Source organism: Mustela putorius, unplaced genomic scaffold (genome assembly GCF_011764305.1).
Source record: "Mustela putorius furo isolate JIRA1106 unplaced genomic scaffold, ASM1176430v1.1 tig00537335_pilon_pilon_pilon, whole genome shotgun sequence".
In the NCBI taxonomy this organism is placed as follows: Eukaryota; Metazoa; Chordata; class Mammalia; order Carnivora; family Mustelidae; genus Mustela; species Mustela putorius.
Window position 1 is genome coordinate 6,812,738 of NW_025422457.1, and position 21,991 is coordinate 6,834,728.

The 21,991-nt window shown below is 38.4% G+C and overlaps 1 protein-coding gene across 5 annotated transcripts in view; it reads left to right on the top strand.

The window, feature by feature from the left end:
* The window catches only part of PLA2G4A (phospholipase A2 group IVA), a 176,728-nt gene that overhangs the window by 83,138 nt on the left and 71,599 nt on the right, over positions 1 to 21,991 (top strand). For all 5 annotated transcript variants that reach the window (XM_004781557.3, XM_013050511.2, XM_004781558.3 and 2 more), the window contains 2 exons: positions 1,680 to 1,717; positions 6,425 to 6,566. In XM_004781557.3, the coding sequence (XP_004781614.1) occupies positions 1,680 to 1,717; positions 6,425 to 6,566 (180 nt within the window). The remainder of the gene's footprint in view (positions 1 to 1,679; positions 1,718 to 6,424; positions 6,567 to 21,991) is intronic.

The following is a 21,991-nucleotide window of genomic DNA, read 5'->3' on the forward strand; positions in this document are numbered from 1 at the left end:
CACTAAATGTCCAAAGCGGCCTCATTCACTATAACATTTTCTAAGCTCTCTTTGGGAAAGACTCCATTTGAAATTTAGAAATAGGGTACTGACATGATGTACTGGGATGTGGTTTGAGCAGGCCTACCATTGGTAGAACGGACAGCAGTTACATTAATTTAGAAGCCAGTCGCCTTTTTTACTTATAAACTGAACTCTGATTCATCTGGGTATGTATAATTCCATTTGTACTGGGGTTCTTGATTGTTTTGTTAACTTCAAAGTAATGTGATATGCTGCCTTGATGAATAAAGGTCATGGGATTTCAGAGGAACTGCTGTATGTGTTAGACCAACCCATGATTGTATATATAGAAGCGATGAAATGTTTCTTGATAAGGAAAGACCATCTTGTGCGATCCCTCACACACACATGCACAGTAATTCAACAGGTATGTATCGATTATGTGTTGAATACCAAAGACTGTGCAAGGAGCTAGTAATAGAGATCTATATAAGATAAAGCTCACAGTCTAGTGGGAGAGGCAAATTCTTGTACAGATGAGTTCAGTACCTTTTTCTTACTTATAAAATGTAGTCCTGAGAGTTAGCCATGAACTTATTTTAACCTTTTGGAAAGCTCCTCCTAGCTTGTTTTTTTCCATCCTCTGACCAAAGAGAAAACAAAGCCAATAATCTATAGCATTTTGTGTTGCTTCCAAAAATATCCTCTTCACCTTTTAAGAGGAATATCCGAATTCTGTTCTATTCAAAGGTATTGGGCAGGTTCACTCTAAATATATTCTAGGGTAACTGATATTAAAAAAAAAAAAAGGCACCATTTTACAGGTGCAGCAACCTGCAAAACATTTTCTCATTTGGTTCTCCCAATAGTATAAAATTACATTATTCATAAGTAGTGGCAGGGGTTAATACAGAGAAGGTCTTTCCATACAACAGATGTATAGTCTTCGGAAAGACACCTTTTAATACCTCTTCTTCTCTGTAGATATTAATCACTCTCTTTTCCATTAAGGCGCAATTGGCCCATTGGCAGGACAGAGCCCTCTGATATATTTGGTTGGCTCACAGTGTTGAAAAAATGAAAACCTGAGCCCCACCAACTCAGACAACCCCACCAACTCAAACATCTACGGAAACATCTGTAGATGTTTCCTGAGCTGACCATTGTTGGCTGGCCCCTGGTCCTACTGCCATCTTCGATAGGTGCTCTGTCTCCAGTTTATTCCAGCCCACAGTTGTCACAAATGCACCTGTGTACATTTTCACCCAGGCTTTCTTGGCCCAGGGATAGTTCCTGAGTAATAGGCACACCTTCAGAGGCAATTTTTAGATTTCATGCATAATGTTTATAGAATTCAACTACTTCATTTTAGCAGAAGAGGAAAACAACTGTATAGAGGCAATTCTTACATTCACTAAAATGACTAATTAAATAGGCTTTATCATGAAGAATAGCAAAATTATATATATATAAATTATATATAAATAAAATTATATATAAATAAAAATTAAAATACACCCATAATTTAGGGTCTTCATGATGCTATATTACTTTTATTTTTAGAATTCTTTTAGGTTAAAAATTATCTGGCACTCAAAAAATGTTTTGACCTTGTTTGCCTTATATGTAACACACATCCATTTTATGGCCTAATCTGATTAATACATCTGTTCTAGGTCACTGAAATGTTTCTGGAAATGTCTCTTGAAGTTTGGTAAGTACATTTATTTCATTGGGTGGAAAATATTGTGAGTGATCCACTGACTTATTTTAATTTTTAAAGGGTAAACTTTTAAAATATAAAATAATTCTGAAACTTGTATAAAAAATGTATTAGACTTTTCTTTAGCTCTTCCCTGTTAGCTACTGCATTAAAAAATAATAGTAAATATAATATCTTTGCATAATTTTCCTGTAGTTTGGTCTTTAAGTAATAGAGTTTAGGGCTTGTAAAGTCAATAATAAGAGCTTTTAGAGAGTTTCTCCCTGAGGTTCATTTCCCACAGAAATGAACAAATATGGTTATTTAAGTCTCTTTTTCATTGTTGATTCAGATAGATATTCAAAAACATGAAAGTAAACAGAAACAGGAAACTATAAAAAACAAAAAATGAAGATTGAGACTGTTTTTGTACATGGAGATCAGCAGGACGGCAAGTAGTAAAGTTCCAAGAAGCTCTTTCGAAGTTGTCTCCAAAAACATGTTGGGAAATTATTTATTTATTTCCAAATGGTACCTCTTAGAGGAGGCAGGCCTACCTGGAGAATGAGCCAGATCTAACGCTGAGTTCACTACATCCCATCTCCCTCAAACTCTCTGTGTCTCCTTGAACTTCCCTGTGAAAATGGGTTTTACCAAAGTCACTAGTACACCACATGTATCAGTGTAATATTCTCCTGTTGTGTGATTTGCCAAATGAGTGAGGATGGATATGTTGACATTGGGTTAGGTATTTCTTTCTCTTATTTTGGTTCCTGTAACACATTGATTGAGCTTAGTAAATTACTACATAAATTACCACTGTCCCTGAAGATATGTCAGGAAGTATCAAAGGGCAGTCCAAGTAATTGAGTTGTGTTACTCTGCATTGTGTTGATTCTTGCTTCAAAGTAGTATATTTTATAGCATGAAATTAGAAAAATTTTTATTATTTGACAAGGAGGTCATGCTATTTGTCTTAATGGGAAATGGTCTTCAGTGCTGTAATTAGGCCACTAGCATGTAAAAGAAATTCACTGTAGCAAACCATAATTATCAAAAAATGTAGGAAAAAACTCAGCTAATTAAGATACATTGTCGAGAAGCAACTTACTATACATTTATAATGACTTTTAATCAAACTCTGTTTTTACGTGTTCATTTGTTTTGTCTCTGAAATGGAAATGTTCTTTAAAGAAAAAGTCAACTTTCCATGGAATGTCTTCCATTGGATATAAAGTAAAATCAAGAAAGAAAATTAGAGTTAAAGATAATACACGAGAGGCTCATGGGTGGCTCAGTATCTGCCTTTGGCTCAAGTCTTGATCCCAGGATCCTAGGATTGAGCCCTGCATTGAGCTCCCTGCGTGGCTGGGAGCCTGCTTTTTCCTCTCTCTGCCACTCCCCTACTTGGGGTCTCTCATTCTCTCTGTCAAAAAAAAAAAAAAAAAAAAAAAAAAAAAAGATAATACATGAAAGAGGAAATAAATGAACCAAACTTCTCTTACTATATTTATAAAATTACTCAATATGTTGAATTTTCTTTTACAGTTTATACTAATATCTTCTAAACATCTGTATTTATTGCTCAAAAAAAATCATACTCTTGGGCGCCTGGGTGGCTCAGTGGGTTAAGACTCTGCCTTCACCTCAGGTCATGATCTCAGTGTCCTGGGATCTTGCCCTGTGTCGGGCTATCTGCTTGGCAGGGAGCCTGCTTCCTCTCTCTGCCTGCCTCTCTGCCTACTTGTGATATCTCTCTCTCTGTTAAATAAATAAAGAAAATCTTTTTTAAAAAATGAAACTCCTTGTGCTTAATGTAAGATAGTGATCAGCATTGTATATTATAAGGAACATGAGTTCCAGAATGAGAAGTCCTAGTTTTAAATCTGCCTCTTGCTAATTATGTGAACAGCTGAAAGATTTTTAATCACTTTTTTATTCATTTGTAAAATAAGAAAGTGCATTATAAGCATATTGTGATGATTTAATGAGATGTCCTTTAGAAAAAGCATATATTGTTTTATATAAATATGATATAAGAAAAGTTTTCCACATGTGCACCACATGTTCATAGTAAAACTGTTTGTAATAGTTTAGAGAAATTAGAACTAACCCCAATGTTCATAGATAAATAAATTATATTCTAATCATGGAAATACTCCATAATAGTAAAAATGTTTAAATTATTTCTAATTATATATCTATTTATGTGAATCTCAAAAACAAAATGTTTCATGGAGAAGAAATTACAGAATACATACAGTTGATACCATTTAAAAAAACCTAAAAAACTGTAAAATGACTCTGTAATTTAGAGATATAAATATATACTGTAAAATTATAAATTAATACCTTGGAAGACTAAAGAGCAAGTCTAAGGTAGTGGTTCTCTTAGGAGCAGAAAAGGAAACACATTTTGAGATGAGTTCACAGAGACAACTGTGTAGGTGAGATTTTTATTAAAATGGTTAGAGGTACCCAACCTAGTATGTTATAATAAAAAATAACAGAGAGTTTATCCTAAGGCTTAACTTAAAAATCACTCATTCACTCTGATCTCTTTCCTCCTTGTTGCCTAAGCCTCATAATAGTCAAATTTAATAACTGTGTGATTCATGCTTTGATATACTATAATGATCATTTTTATATTGGATAATGTGGTTAAATGATATTTTCAAAATTTATAGTTTTCTTTTTTTTTAAAAGATTTTATTTATTTACTTGACAGAGATCACAAATAGGCAGCGAGGCAGGTGGTGGGGTGGAAACGGGCTCCCTGCTGAGCAGACAGCCCAATGCGGGGCTCTATCCCAGGACCCTGAGATCACGACCTGAGCCGAAAGCAGAGGCCCAACCCACTGAGCTACCCAGGAGCCCCTACAGTTACTTTTCTTAAAATAGATGACCAAAAATAGAATTGCTCAAAGGGAATACACATTTTAATTATTTTTGGTGCTCATCACTGAACAACTTTCAAAAGTATTGTGCAAATTTTTATTCCCAAAATGAATATATGACAACAGTGTTATTTTGCCTTTCCCAGGAACTAGAAAATAGATACTTCAAATGTTTCTTAATAGTGGGGCACCTGGGTGGCTCGGTGGGTTTATCCTCTGCCTTCAGCTCAGGTCATGATCCTAGGGTCCTGGGACCGAGCCCCGCATTGGGCTCTCTTCTTAGCATGGAGCCTGCTTCCCTCTCTCTCTGCCTGCCTCTCTGCCTACTTGTGATCTCTCTCTGTCAAATAAATAAAATAAAGTTTTTAAAAAAATTATTAATAACAGCAATATTTTAAAAATTTGCTAGTGAAACTAAATATTCTTCTGTTCTTTATTTTTAATCATATATACTTTTTTTTTTAGTTACCCATATTTGTCCCTTGGGAAGTAGTAATTAAAATATTTGCAGTGATCAAATATCATTAGAGTACATGGCCCAGAGGCTACTGAGTGTCTTCTTTTGGTCTACATACCAAAAGAAGAAAGAAATGCACTGGAAGAAATACATTGGAAGAAATACACTGAATTAGGGGTGCCTGGGGGACTCAATGGGTTAAGCATCTGCCTTCGGCTCAAGTCATGATCTCAGGGTTCCCGGATCGAGCCCCATGTCAGGCTCCCTACTCAGCGGGGAGCCTACTTCTTGCTCTGTCTCTCCCCCTGTTTGGGCTTTCTCTTTCTCTCTCTCTCAAATAAATAAATAAATAAAACCTTAAAAAAAAAAAAGAAATACACTGAATTAACAGAAATGATACTTAATTCATTCTAAAGGGAAGGACTCACTTTTATGAATAGTAAAGAGATAATATTTGATTAGGAAACTTCTTGCTTTGTACGTTTGGATTTCTTCACATCGCAACATGGATTTCTAGGGTTTTTTTGTTCTTTTTTTTTTTTTTTTTTTTAATTTCAGTAGCTGGTTTCAGAATTCAGTGTTGGACCTCATTTGGGAGGCATTGTTGCATTGTGGAAAATACATCACATATTTGCTCTGTGATCCTAACCTTTCAGAGCTTCAGTGGTTTTGATCTGTGATAGAGAGTTATAAAAATAATACATTGTATAATAATGTGTAAGATTTACTCCCATTATTTCAACAGTGATATATACCTACACATCTAGTGTGGTTTCTGACCTAGTACAGGGATCTGAGAAGTTGCTGCTGCCATTATTAGAAAGGAAGGCTGTACAACATAAGGATCCACAAATCCTCCAGCTCTTGGCTTATTTGCGGTTGTCTAAAGTCCTACCATTAGAAGTTCCTTTTTTGGTCACAGGGGGACATCTCTTAGACAAGGCATTTTATTAAAGATGGTATTTCTACAGGTGTGCTCCTCAGAACACAGACTCTTAGGAATGTTAGTGTTGCATCATGGAGAAGCGGGGGATGGAAAGCCAGGGGAAGGCTTTCCTCATCACGTCAACATTGGAAATACTGTGCCAAACAGATCTAAACAGGTTTATTCTCTGAAGCACTTCCCAAAATCTTGGCTATGATAAAACAAACTTATCAGGGGCTGTTTGTTTGCTTGTTTTTGTTTTTGTGGAAACATGCCTTGGAACCTGCAGCTTTAAGCCAGCCATCATTTGTTTCACGTCCCTTTCTAGGAAATGGCTTGAGGGGAGCAATAAGCATACATCAGCGAAGGTGCTGGGAACTGGGTGATTTATAACAAGACTGCTGGGGACATTGGCTCATAACCTTGTGTTTCGTATACAGTTCATCCCCAGACCTCCGATTCAGTATGGCTCTGTGTGATCAGGAGAAAACTTTCAGACAACAGAGAAAAGAAAACATAAAGGAAAACATGAAGAAACTCCTGGGTCCAGAGAATAGTGAAGGTTTATATTCTACACGCGATGTGAGTTGGAAATGTTTCAAATGTTACTGCAATTTAATAGTCACTGTCTCCCAAAGTGCACCCAAATATGGAAATACTGAGATTGATTGAGTGTCGTATCTTCAGCTTTTTAAGATAAGGTGTTTCGTAAATACAAATTCTTTGAGGAAGTGCTGCCCATATTTAGTAATACTGATCAGATATAGTTTTAAAAAGATGACACATAGGCATACTTATGCACAAACAAGATGTTTATTAGTAAGAAAAGTTTAGGTTTGGATGTAAAAGGATCATTGAAATTTATTTTATTTTTATTGTTTTATAATTGAAGTATAGCTGACATACAAAGTTACGTTAGTTCATCAAGTGTGTCTGTTACGTGTTACCTCACAATACGGTTATAGTACCCCTGACTATTTGATACTCCTCCTGCTGTACCTTTCATTTCCCTGATTTATTCATTCCATAGCTGGAAACCTATACCTCCCACCCCCTTCACCCCTTTTGCCCTTCCCTCAAACCCCCTCCCCCATAGGATCATTGAATGAACTTTTTCTTTTTTTAAAGATTTTATTTATTTGAGATAGAGAGGGAGAGCATAAACAGGGGGAGGAACAGGCAGAGGGAGAAGCAGACTCACCGCTGAGCAAGGAGCCCAGGAGCCTGAGGTCATGGCCTGAGCCAGACACAGATGGCTTAACTGCCTGAGCCACCCAGGGGTCCCTGTAACTGTTTCTTTGGTATTTATTTTCTTAGAAAGGTTCCTATGTCACATAAAACTTACCTTAAATAAATCTGTATGCTTTTTTCCTGTTAATTTCTCTTGTCAGTTTAATTTTCAGACCCAGCCAGAGACCTTAAGAGGGCTGAGGAAAACCTTTCCCTCCCTGTAATGGGCAGGTCCTCCTGGAATTGAAGACTGTTAGTCAGGCCTGGAGGAAGGAATGGGTTTGTTAGAAAAAGAAAAAAGCAAGAAATGGATACCTCTGTTAATTCCTGGCCATCAGTTTCATTTGCCAGATGCTCTTTTGCAATCTGTCCCCGCCCACCCCTCCCACCCCTGCTGCCTCACTGCTTTCCACTCATTTGCAACTGTTATTTCTTTCACTCCCTGCGGCTGATACCCTTTGTTGCCCTCACAGCTGAGACACTTGCCTCCTAATCAAAGAGAGGTCAACAGGCATCAGATGACAAAGCCTTCCTTTCTTGCCAGAGGATTGCTCTGTTCCCTAAATTACGCTATCCTTTGCTGCTTCCCTCTCGAATTCCATGGAGGAAACAGCTCCTTCTCTTCCAAATGAAGTCCAACAGCAGATACAGATTGCCAGCCCCGGCCAGGAGCCCCAGTATAGCAACTGTCTCAATTGTCCAGTCCTCCAAAGACCACTCCCTGCCTCCCGACTTGTCTGCCTCTACCTCTTTATGAATTTTTGCTATAGAAATATCAACTTGGATAGGAAGGGGATAAGAGGAACAACCACAAAATCTGCCTGGAATGGACCTTCCCTCCTCCTGTCTCTCCACTTCTCTCCTTGTGTTCCCAGACTTCTCCACGTTTCCGACACCTTCTCGTCCTCTTTCTTCACTTTCTCAGGCTTCTGACCTTAGGATTCTACTGCAGCTGCTTCACCAGTCACCTGTACTAATAAGTGCAAAAGATCCTGCCCTGTCTCCCTGGACCCTGTTAGAGCAAATGACCGTGTCTCCTTACCTTGTGAAACATTCTCTGCTGTTCACCGACTGCCTCCTCTTCCCGTTTTCATCCTGCCTTTTCAGGGTCCTGTAGCAGATCCTCCCCTGTACATTCTTTAAATAGAAGTGTTCTTTGCCTTAGACACTCTGTCTCCTCACTCTGCATTCTTCTTAAGAATTTTCTCTCCTGGGACACCTGGGTGGCTCAGTCGGTTAAACTTCTGCTTTTGACTTCGCTCATGATCCCAGGGTCCTGGGATCGAGTCCTGCATCGGGCACCTTGCTCATCGGGGAGTCTGCTTCTCCCTCTCCCTCTGCTGCTCCCCCTGCTTGGGTTCTCTCTCTCACTCTCTCTCTCTGTTAAATAAATCAGTAAAATCTTTTTTTTTTTTTTTAAAGAATTTTCTCTCCCTTCCATGATGTCACCTAGCACCTATGTCCAAAGAACTCCCCATGTAGATCATGGACTTAAAACCTCCCTTCTGAGCTTCAGAGCTGATATTTATGCACCTGCTTGATTTCTTAACTGGTATCCCTCCCATCTAAAGGGAACTAAAAGGGAACACAACACCTCTGTTTTCTGTAGTTCCACCTCTGCCTGTCCTCCCTCTCCCTACCTTCTGTTTGCTCCCAAACCAGAGCTGAAAATCCTTCCACCATTCTCAGGATTGGCTTCCCAGCATCTCTCCAACTCCCGTTTTTTCCAGTTCACACCGCGCTCCTTCGCTGGGTGCTGCCTCTTAGCTCCATGTCTCCTCAGAACCCTTCCCCAGCTGGTGCCTTTCTAGACACTGTTCCTTCTCCCTGTAGTGTGCTTCCTCTGTACCTGCCCTCTCCCCACCTCACCTGCTTTTCAGGTAGCTAGCACCCTCCCTTCCGTTCTTTAAGCAGTAGATACGTAGCTTCTTCTGAGACTGTCTCCTTCACCACCCCCCCCCCATGTCCCTTAGGTCTCCGTTATATTCTCTGTGGCACAAATACATGCATTATCTTCTCAGCATTGATGACACTCAGACTTAAAACATACTTATACAGATACTCATTTAGTGTCTGTTTTCTCCAGTGGAATATAAGCTTTATGAAGCCCAGGACAGTGTCTGTGTTATTTATGTTCACATTCCCAGCACCTGGCCTGGCTCCTAGCACATGTGGATGCTCAGTAAATCTTGTGTTGTGTGGGTCAGGGGACAGATTCGGGCAGTTGCTTGGCGCTGCGACCTGGGGATGCCTTAGCTAGGGAGAGGGATCAGGGACTCAGAACTGAGGAACACAGTGTCAGGTTGTTAGGGAGAAGACACAGGATGAGGAGGTTTGGATGAAAAGATCCCAGTTGGAACTGTTCTGTGAAAAATGTATGTGGGACACATTGATCCAGATGCCCTGTTGGCCTTTGTCCTTAGGTTTTCCTTTTGCAAAGGGAAAGTTGCTGCTGCAACCCCCCTGGTGCACTTCTTGTTCTGTGGAAAAAAGGAGTCTTTCTGGGAAGATGAAACTTGGCCCAATATTCATACAAATTGGCTTCTCTGCAATGGGTAGAGAATGAAGTCATTATGTTTCTGTCTGGAATATTCTTCAAAAAATATTAAATTCATATTTTTGGAAGTTGTTCTTAGAATTCAAGCTTTTACTGTAGTTGTTTTTTTTTCCATCTAGAGTTTTTTCTCTTGTCCAAAATAATTACTTTAAATATATTCAGAACCACTCATTCCCACAAAACATGTGATAGTTTCCTATTTTTATGTTACTCCTCAGTCAGGGATCTCTTAAGCTCCCAACTCCCTTGCTCTCTGATGAGACTTCACTTTCTAGTCAGTTCTGGCTAATCATCCTTATGATACGAGGGACAGGCTGTCATGGCGGTTTGACGAAGAAAGAACAGTCCTGCTTAATTCTCGGTGGAGAGACTCTGCTTGTCCTGTTCCCAGTGTTCAACAAACAGACAACATCCAGCTTGGGACTTCAGTGTCAAATTAAAATGTTGAATAAATTTGGGTAGTATAAACCTGGACACATTCGTTCCCTTCTATGCTTCACTTGTAAAATGGAGACTGTGTCTCTTATTAAGTAAAAGGATAAGTACTAGCTTATAAGCTTCCAGCACAATCTGTAAGGGCACATAGTAGTTGCTCAATAAAATAGTGACTGTACTACTTGAGTGTTTCTGTTCTGCTGCATAACGCCCAAGGGCAGTCATTGTCCAATTTAATAAAATCTTAGCTTTTCTGTCTGATATAATGAATTAGTCAAATAGTTAAGGTGCCTCATAACCCAAGAGTTTATTCTTTGAAATACTAAGACTTTTAAAAAATGTGTTCTCGGGACATCTGGGTGGTTCATTCGATTAAGGATCTGCTTTTGGCTCAGGTCATGATTCAAGGGTGCAGGGACCGAGTCCCACATCAGGCTCCTTGCTCGGTGGGGTGCCTGCTGCTCCCTCTTCCTTTGCCTCTCCCCACCACCTACTCGTGCTTTCTCTCTCACTCTCTCTCTCAAATAAACAAGTAAAATCTTGTTAAAACTTTTTTTTATCATCGAGAATATGTATATTTTTTAATTTATAGATTTGAATCATTTGAAGAGAAGTCTTTCTAAAATATGTTACTCCTTGTCCAGATTGAACTGATCTGCATGTTCTCATGTCTGTTTCATTTGCAATCAACTGCCATTTCTCCATACTTTATGTGTTTCCTTGAAGTAATTTCTTCAAACCACTCCTTTCTTTTTCAGCTTTAATTGTTGTGGAATTCAAATCTGATAAGCAAGCTTGTTGTTAGAACAGTGTCTCTGATTAGTGTAATTTCTCTATGAATAGAGGCCTGGAATCTTTTCTGAGTGAGATCTGTAAGACTGTGTACATGGGGATTTTGGACATAGTTGGATTGTTTAGAGGCCATTCTTATAAATTTTCTTGTCTGAAAATAGCTTTTGGTCAGATGAAGCTTCTAGATTACAGTCTTATGCGAAGGGAAATGCTAATCTATCATTTCTGTTCCCTAGTAACTGACCGTAACAAAGCCAGGCTGGTTGGGGGACTAAAATCTGGAAGTGGAATAGTGGGGAAGCAAGAGAAGGGAATTCTACTTAAAACCTTCATCAGAGAATATAAGAGAAACGTGTTTCAAGGCAGACTATATGAAATAACTTCAGTTTAAACAGATAGAAGCCTTAGGGTGAAGTATAAAGTGGACCTTAAATAATACACTTTATGAGTGCTAATCTGTATTTGTTTGTTATATAAATTAAGTAAATAATATATTAAGTTATATAAATTAAGTGAAATTATAAATTATATAAATAAGTGAAATTTAAGTTATATAAATTAAGTTTGTTATATAAATTAAGTGAAAATTCTAGAGAAGAGAGCCCGTCTGGTGACAGAGGAGGAGGCAAAGCAGAACAGTTCCTGAAGGAGATAATAGAAGTCAGGCTTGAGTGGTCCATGAGAATGTGTATTCCTTGTGTATGTTGTTTCCGTCTTCCAGAATATTCTCCCTCTTGCTTCTTACCTTCGTTGGGATGACAGAATTTTATACTATCAATTATTTCTTTTTAAGATTTTGTTTCTTTGACAGAGAGAGAGAGAGAGGAGGAGCAGGGGGAGGGGCAGAAGGAGAGGGAGAACGCACCCCATCCCCCAACGTTGAGCAGGGAGCCTGATGCAGGGCTCGATCCCAGGTCCCTGGGATCATGATGGAAGCCAAAGGCAGACAACCAACTGACCCACCCAGGTGCCCATTACTGTCAATACTTATTCCCCTCTTAGATTGCAAATATTGCAGGCAGACAGTGTAGAATTCCTAATAGCGGAGGACAGGGAGGTGTGCTGAGCTGTGGGCTTCCAAGGGTCAAGTTTCAGGACTCATGAGGTGGACTTTGAGGTTTTCTCATCTGAGGTGGTGGTAGGATGTGAAGAGCCAAGGAGTAAGAGAGCTGGAGTTGGTCTACAAAGTAGACGTCCAGGAGGCCCAGACTCCACTCAGTAGCGCTGTTCACTATAAGGCACATGACTGCTGAAGACTACCGAGCTCCCAGGGAAACAGGCTCGGGGGAGGCATGCAGAAACACACGTGTCCAAGCAGGGAGGGAGGTGGCAGATGGGGACAGGCGCTGGATTTGCTACAGGTTTAAATTTGTTTTATAAAGCAAATGGGCATTCAGTGAGGGATCTTACTGGGTTGAAAGGGCGGGGGACCAGATGAAAACTAAATGCTACTAACAATAATGCATTTTAATTTCATGTAAACTCACTTCTTAAATTTTGCATATGAAATGATGGCTGTGCTGGAAAAAATTGTAAATAGACTGAAATGAGATAATATATACTACTTTTTATACATTTCCTGAAGCAAACCAAGTTAGTGAGTTCCCTCCCTTTGTGTACAAAGGTGTTGCTTATGTACCTGACCAGAAATGGACCAGACAGCACCTTGAGAGGGCCGGTGCTGGGCACAGGATGGTGGGGAGGCAAACCCCACTGCAGGTATTACCATTTGCCCAGTCTAGGCAGCCATGACTGCTCCTACCATTGCGGATACTGTGGAGATACACGAGCAGATCAGACTCTGTAATTGTCATCTTTGCTTCCATCTTCTAATCCAAAAAAATAATAATCATTAATAATGATAATAATTATGAGTAAAAACCTAGGATGCACAAGCAAGCAGTCTAAAGCCTATAAACAGTTTTAATATTGGGATAACCACTGTGATGTGATCATTTAATCTTCTAAAAAGAAAAGAATCTGTGCTCCTTATTTGGTTCTCCTTTATACTTATAGGGTTGGCTCTCTCATTTTCAATACAGTTTCTCTGACCCCTTTTATAATTGGTGGGGAATAATCAGTTGAGGGTTGCAAAACTAGGTCTTGGCTACCTCCTTCAGTATATCTTCAGGTGTTTTGACTCATGCTTTGCGGAGCTGGGGGATGGCAGTTACTTGGCACTTTGGAAAATTGACTTTCAGTAAAAACAGAGGAAAATTGACTTTTAGTAAATAGAGAAAGAAAGAGTTCTGATTTGACATTTGTACCATATTTTTCTCCAAACTGGCAAAAATAGAGATGATTTGAGGCAAAGTAAAGGGCATTGAAATCAATTTCAATAATGTGGAGTTTATGGTATCTTCATCCTTTATTTGCCTGATTTTATCCACAAAAAGAGAAAAAGGAATAATTTGTAAGTGATACTGCTAACAAAACCCAAACCCAAACACATAACAATTCAAATGACTATAACCATCTATTACGATACTAGCGAGGAACTGGTGTAGGAAATTCTAATACTTAACTTTTTTGACCTGTAGTCCTCCCTCCTACCTGTCAAGAAAATGATAAACTCTCTTAGAAATTAAAAAATGTATTTAATCAACTGCACTAGGTGCTTTAAAAATGTACCACAAGTAAAGTATTTTAAGTCAGTATCGTACTAAATACTTAATAATGAAATGAACTTCCATATCATATCACTAGAGTTATATATTAAAAGCACCTTTTCCCACTTGAGTGAAAAGGATTTGTTAATTAAATAATTTCCCAAGAAAAAAAACTTTCTCTTTGTATTTTTCATAATTTCGAGTATCGTTTTTAAGACTCGATAGTTTTGGCACTGAGATACTACATCCTTTTCTCTTGCCTCTTTGAAACGTGAAATGGGGTGATTTTAGGTGAGATTAACACTCAGATCAGTAAATTACAATCCATAATGTGGGTTGGCCCTGTTTAATCACTTGAAGGCCTGAACAGAACAAGAAGATCAGCCTTTCTGAGCAAGAGGGAGTTCTCCAACAGACTCCATTTCTCTTCATCTGCACCATTGGCTCTCCTGGGTTTCCAACTGCTGGCCTTCAGACTAGAAACACATTATTGACTCTCCTGGTTTTGGAGCCTGCTGGCCCATTCTGCAGATTTGGACTTGCCATTCATCCTAAATTCGCGAGCCAATTCTATAAAATAAATCTCTTTCTAGACAGGTTCGTAGCTAGGTACATCTTGTTGATCCTGTGTTTCTGGAGAGCCCTGACTAGTACAGGAGCCAAGGAGGCAAAAGTCTTTATATAATTTTCAGACCTTAAAAACCTATGAAAATGTAAAAAAAAAAACCAAAAAACCCAAAACCCAAAACCCTTAAGCACTTGAGAATTTTCTTTTGCAAGGGAGGAAATTAATAACATCCATAAGCCCATGTATCAATTAATTTAATCAAAACCACAGGATTTTTGGTAAATGAAGATTCATTTCCTGTTATCATATGAGAGATATTCATTGATATCATTTATGCACAAATACTAATGCTCTTAGGTCTAAATATAAGCTAAAACCTGTCAACAGCACATTTCTTAGATTCTTTTAGATTTTGAGTCAGCACTAACAGCTGCTTCTTATAACTCCTCAGTTACTTCTTTGAAAGTTATTTCAGAATGACCAAGGTTATTAAAACATCCAAATTTAGCCTTCATTTATTACGTAAAATTGGGCTGATACCAAATTTAGCCTTCATTTATTACGTAAAATTGGGCTGATACCATCCAAAGTAACAGATGAATCTGAAATATAAATTAGCTAAATATCAAATGGTTTCTTTTAGCAAAGAGTACTCTTTCTTTCTCAATAGTGACTAAAAGGAAAGAGTGAATTACGGTGTTGGTGACACTTAGTTCACGTCGTGGTTCTATGAACAATTAGTTGCGTCTGTATGTGGACAAGGTATTTGTGTGGATTAAATACTTCATCGTCTGAAAAATGGAAATGATCTCCTTTTGAGGGCTGGGAAAATTAGATGAAATAAATTGAATGAAAGTGCCCAGGCTTGTGCCAGAGAGACATATTTTCTTGATAAGTCAAATCTCCCTTTTTTAATAAAAAGTTAATAAAAAGTATATACTTATATAGTTTTATAACTCATATTCTGTCTGAGTTATAGAATCAAGTGTTACTAGTAGCTAAAGGCCTCAAGGTTGCTAATGCTACCCAGTGCTTCTGCATGTAAGGAAACAGAGTCCAAAGAGGATTTTCTGTGCCCCAGATCACAAAGTTAGTTAGAGGGAAAGCTTTCAGAGATCATGGAGCAGAGGGAATTAAAAGCTTTGGAGGCTAACAGATCCAGTTTTGAGTCCACAGGACATTGCTTTCTAGCTTTGTGATAAGAAAAGTTAACTTCCTTATGTTTCAATTATTTTATCTTTAAAATGTCACTGTGAAAATTAGTTGTGAAAATTAAAGGATATACATAAAACAGATTAATTCATGTGTAGCAAATGCAGATGAGAATTGTAATCTACATAGTCATTCAAGTATTTGATTATTCTGTTTTTATGTACAAGTATCTGATATTTCTTTCGCCTGCTAGCAGCTCAGATACCTGACTTCAAAATCTTACCTGAAAATTCTAAGAATTTACTGTAAAGCAATAATGAAAACAACGGGTTATATAAGTAACAAATTCCAGTTTCGTAAGTGGCTATTTCCAGAAAATTCCTAACAACATAAATATTCGTAAGTATGTGTTGGACTAGTGGCTTATGAAGAAGGACATCTGGGGAGCTGTTTTCTCAGGATTAGAGAAAGCCTTATGTTCAGTCTTCCAACTTTTCTTATTAAATCTTACTGAACAACAGTGCAGTTCCGTGTTGCGTGTTGAACAGTGAGATGTGTTACTAAGAATTTTCTTACTCTAGACTGTTGGATTTGTATTGGATTTAATGTTATTTTCAATAATGCAGCATTACAAGTAACCAAATCACCAGGCTCAAATGCTCCTACATGATTTTTTAATATAAACAGTCTTCCTCCTTCTATAATATCAACCGAAATACTTTTTTTCCCCATGAAGCTCTTCTTAATCGTATTTCTCCTGACTCCCTAGAGGACTGTTGCAATGTCACATGTCCTTTTCAGCTTGTGAGTGTCTTGGCTTGAATTTAGGCTCAGTGCTTGACAACAGGAAATGTTCACTGTTCTTATTATGTTGTCCATAAATTCAAGTCTTCCTTCAAGGCCTAATTCAGATGCTTCCTCCTTCTAACTTCCTATCTGGCTTGCTTAACAGCTCCTCTGACAGCTATTACTGTAGTGTGCTCTGTTCACCTGCTTTATAATCCACTTCTGTTTCCTATCCTAGCTTTTTATCCCCTCCAGACAGGTTTTTAAGAACTTAGGTATTTTATGTTATTTGCAATTTAAACATATATGATTGAAAGCATTCTGTACATCTAAACATGTACAGGTTCAAAGCCATTTAACTTGCTCCATTGTACCGAATGCTGGAGTGTGTTTGCATGAATGAGCTCTCCAACCTGCATCTAATTAGGACGCATAGGCTCCTTCAGTTAGGGGCCACTCAGTAGTAGAGAACTGTACTCTAGTCAGAACATCTCTACTTGCTTCAGCTTCTGCTTTTCCACCCCTGTGGATTTCTTTCTTCACTTTGTTTCTTTTTTTTTTTTTTTAAATTTTTTATTTTTTATAAACATATATTTTTATCCCCAGGGGTACAGGTCTGTGAATCACCAGGTTTACACAATTCACAGCACTCACCAAAGCACATACCCTCCCCAATGTCCATAATCCCACCCCCTTCTCCCAAACCCCCTCCCCCCGGCAACCCTCAGTTTGTTTTGTGAGATTAAGAGTCACTTATGGTTTGTCTCCCTCCCAATCCCATCTTGTTTCATTTATTCTTCTTCTACCCACTTAAGCCTCCATGTTGCATCACCACTTCCTCATATCAGGGAGATCATATGATAGTTGTCTTTCTCTGCTTGACTTATTTCGCTAAGCATGATACGCTCTAGTTCCATCCATGTTGTTGCAAATGGCAAGATTTCATTTCTTTTGATGGCTGCATAGTATTCCATTGTGTATATATACCACATCTTCTTGATCCATTCATCTGTTGATGGACATCTAGGTTCTTTCCATAGTTTGGCTATTGTGGACATTGCTGCTATAAACATTCGGGTGCATGTGTCCCTTTGGATCACTACATTTGTATCTTTAGGGTAAATACCCAATAGTGCAATTGCTGGGTCATAGGGCAGTTCTATTTTCAACATTTTGAGGAACCTCCATGCTGTTTTCCAGAGTGGCTGCACCAGCTTGCATTCCCACCAACAGTGTAGGAGGGTTCCCCTTTCTCCGCATCCTCGCCAGCATCTGTCATTTCCTGACTTGTTGATTTTAGCCATTATGACTGGTGTGAGGTGATATCTCATTGTGGTTTTGATTTGTATTTCCCTGATGCCGAGTGATATGGAGCACTTTTTCATGTGTCTGTTCGCCATCTGGATGTCTTCTTTGCAGAAATGTCTGTTCATGTCTTCTGCCCATTTCTTGATTGGATTATTTGTTCTTTGGGTGTTGAGTTTGCTAAGTTCTTTATAGATTCTGGACACTAGTCCTTTATCTGATATGTCGTTTACAAATATCTTCTCCCATTCTGTCAGTTGTCTTTTGATTTTGTTAACTGTTTCCTTTGCTGTGCAAAAGCTTTTGATCTTGATGAAATCCCAGTAGTTCATTTTTTCCCTTGCTTCCCTTGCCTTTTGCGTTGTTCCTAGGAAGATGTTGCTGCGGCAGAGGTCGAAGAGGTTGCTGCCCGTGTTCTCCTCAAGGATTTTGATGGATTCCTTTCGTACATTGAGGTCCTTCATCCATTTTGAGTCTATTTTTGTGTGTGGTGTAAGGAAATGGTCCAATTTCATTTTTCTGCATGTGGCTGTCCAATTTTCCCAGCACCATTTATTGAAAAGGCTGTCTTTTTTCCATTGGACATTCTTTCCTGCTTTGTCGAAGATTAGTTGACCATAGAGTTGAGGGTCTATTTCTGGGCTCTCTATTCTGTTCCATTGATCTATGTGTCTGTTTTTGTGCCAGTACCATGTTGTCTTGATGATGACAGCTTTGTAATAGAGCTTGAAGTCCGGAATTGTGATGCCACCAACGTTGGCTTTCTTTTTCAATATCCCTTTGGCTATTCGAGGTCTTTTCTGGTTCCATTTAAATTTTAGAATTATTTGTTCCATTTCTTTGAAAAAGATGGATGGTACTTTGATAGGAATTGCATTAAATGTGTAGATTGCTTTAGGTAGCATAGACATTTTCACAATATTTATTCTTCCAATCCAGGAGCATGGAACATTTTTCCATTTCTTTGTGTCTTCCTCAATTTCTTTCATGAGTACTTTATAGTTTTCTGAGTATAGATTCTGTGTCTCTTTGGTTAGGTTTATTCCTAGGTATCTTATGGTTTTGGATGCAATTGTAAATGGGATTGACTCCTTAATATCTCTTTCTTCTGTCTTGCTGTTGGTGTAGAGAAATGCAACTGATTTCTGTGCATTGATTTTATATCCTGACACTTTACTGAATTCCTGTATAAGTTCTAGCAGTTTTGGAGTGGAGTCTTTTGGGTTTTCCACATATAGTATCATATCATCTGCGAAAAGTGATAATTTGACTTCTTCTTTGCCGATTTGGATGCCTTTAATTTCCTTTTGTTGTCTGATTGCTGAGGCTAGGACCTCTAGTACGATGTTGAATAGCAGTGGTGATAATGGACATCCCTGCCGTGTTCCTGACCTTAGCGGAAAAGCTTTCAGTTTTTCTCCATTGAGAATGATATTTGCGGTGGGTTTTTCATAGATGGCTTTGATGATATTGAGGTATGTGCCCTCTATCCCTACACTTTGAAGAGTTTTGATCAGGAAGGGATGTTGTACTTTGTCAAATGCTTTTTCAGCATCTATTGAGAGTATCATATGGTTCTTGTTCTTTCTTTTATTGATGTGTTGTATCACATTGACTGATTTGCGGATGTTGAACCAACCTTGCAGCCCTGGAATAAATCCCACTTGGTCGTGGTGAATAATCTTTTTAATGTACTGTTGAATCCTATTGGCTAGTATTTTTTGTTGAGTATTTTCGCATCTGTGTTCATCAAGGATATCGGTCTATAGCTCTCTTTTTTGGTGGGATCCTTGTCTGGTTTTGGGATCAAGGTGATGCTGGCCTCATAAAATGAGTTTGGAAGTTTTCCTTCCATTTCTATTTTTTGGAACAGTTTCAGGAGAATAGGAATTAGTTCTTCTTTAAATGTTTGGTAGAATTCCCCCGGGAAGCCGTCTGGCCCTGGGCTTTTGTTTGTTTGGAGATTTTTAATGACTGTTTCAATCTCCTTACTGGTTATGGGTCTGTTCAGGCTTTCTATTTCTTCCTGGTTCAGTTGTGGTAGTTTATATGTTTCTAGGAATGCATCCATTTCTTCCAGATTGTCAAATTTATTGCCGTAGAGTTGCTCATAGTATGTTCTTATAATAGTTTGTATTTCTTTGGTGTTAGTTGTGATCTCTCCTCTTTCATTCATGATTTTATTTATTTGGGTCCTTTCTCTTTTCTTTTTGATAAGTCGGGCCAGGGGTTTATCAATTTTATTAATTCTTTCAAAGAACCAGCTCCTAGTTTCGTTGATTTGTTCTATTGTTTTTTTTGGTTTCTATTTCATTGATTTCTGCTCTGATCTTTATGATTTCTCTTCTCCTGCTGGGCTTAGGGTTTCTTTCTTGTTCTTTCTCCAGCTCCTTTAGGTGTAGGGTTAGGTTGTGTACCTGAGACCTTTCTTGTTTCTTGAGAAAGGCTTGTACCGCTATATATTTTCCTCTCAGGACTGCCTTTGTTGTGTCCCACAGATTTTGAACCGTTGTATTTTCATTATCATTTGTTTCCATGATTTTTTTCAATTCTTCTTTAATTTCCCGGTTGACCTATTCATTCTTTAGAAGGATACTGTTTAGTCTCCATGTATTTGGGTTCGTTCCAAACTTCCTTTTGTGGTTGAGTTCTAGCTTTAGAGCATTGTTGTCTGAAAATATGCAGGGAATGATCCCAATCTTTTGATACCGGTTGAGTCCTGATTTAGGACCGAGGATGTGATCTATTCTGGAGAATGTTCCATGTGCACTAGAGAAGAATGTGTATTCTGTTGCTTTGGGATGAAATATTCTGAATATATCTGTGATGTCCATCTGGTCCAGTGTGTCGTTTAAGGCCTTTATTTCCTTGCTGATCTTTTGCTTGGATGACCTGTCCATTTCAGTGAGGGGAGTGTTAAAGTCCCCTACTATCATTGTATTATTGTTGATGTGTTTCTTTGATTTTGTTATTAATTGGTTTATATAGTTGGCTGCTCCCACATTGGGGGCATAGATATTTAAAATTGTTAAATCTTGTTGTTGGACAGACCCTTTGAGTATGATATAGTGTCCTTCCTCATCTCTTATTATAGTCTTTGGCTTAAAATCTAATTGATCTGATATAAGGATTGCCACTCCTGCTTTCTTCTGATGTCCATTAGCATGGTAAATTCTTTTCCACCCCCTCACTTTAAATCTGGAGGTGTCTTCGGGCTTAAAATGTGTTTCTTGGAGGCAACATATAGATGGGTTTTGTTTTTTTATCCATTCTGATACCCTGTGTCTTTTGACAGGGGCATTTAGCCCATTCACATTCAGGGTAACTATTGAGAGATATGAATTTAGTGCCATTGTATTGCCTGTAAGGTGACTGTTACTGTATATGGTCTCTGTTCCTTTCTGATCTACCACTTGTAGGCTCTCTCTTTGCTTAGAGGACCCCTTTCAATATTTCCTGTAGAGCTGCTTTGGTATTTGCAAATTCTTTCAGTTGTTGTTTGTCCTGGAAGCTTTTAATCTCTCCTTCTATTTTCAATGATAGCCTAGCTGGATATAGTATTCTTGGCTGCATGTTTTTTTCTCGTTTAGTGCTCTGAAAATATCATGCCAGCTCTTTCTGGCCTGCCAGGTCTCTGTGGATAAGTCTGCTGCCAATCTAATATTTTTTACCATTGTATGTTACAGACTTCTTTTCCCGGGCTGCTTTCAGGATTTTCTCTTTGTCATTGAGACTTGTAAATTTTACTATTAGGTGACGGGGTGTGGGCCTATTCTTATTGATTTTGAGGGGCATTCTCTGAACCTCCTGAATTTTGATGCTCGTTCCCTTTGCCATATTGGGGAAATTCTCCCCAATAATTCTCTCCAGTATACCTTCTGCTCCCCTCTCACTTTCTTCTTCTTCTGGAATCCCAATTATTCTAATGTTGTTTCGTCTTATGGTGTCACTTATCTCTCGAATTCTCCCCTCGTGGTCCAGTAGCTGTTTGTCCCTCTTTTGCTCAGCTTCTTTATTCTCTGTCATTTGGTCTTCTATATCACTAATTCTTTCTTCTGCCTCATTTATCCTAGCAGTTAGAGCCTCCATTTTTGATTGCACCTCATTAATAGCTTTTTTGATTTCACCTTGGTTAGATTTTAGTTCTTTTATTTCTCCAGAAAGGGCTTTTATATCTCTCGAGAGGGTTTCTCTAATATCTTCCATGCCTTTTTCGAGCCCGGCTAGAACCTTGAGAATTGTCATTCTGAACTCTAGATCTGACATATTACCGATGTCTGTATTGATTAGGTCCCTAGCCTTCGGTACTGCCTCTTGTTCTTTTTTTTGTGTTGAATTTTTACGTCTTGTCATTTTGTCCAGATAAGAGTAAATGAAGCGGCAAGTAAAATACTAAAAGGGTGGCAACAACCCCAGGAAAATATGCTTTAACCAAATTAGAAGAGATCCAAAATCGTGAGTGGGGAGAAAGGGGATAAAAAGAGGTTCAAAAAGGAAGAAAGAAAGAAAAAAACAAAAAGAAAAGAAAAAGAAAAAAAAAGAAAAGAAAAGAAAAGAATTTTTAAAAAAAGAA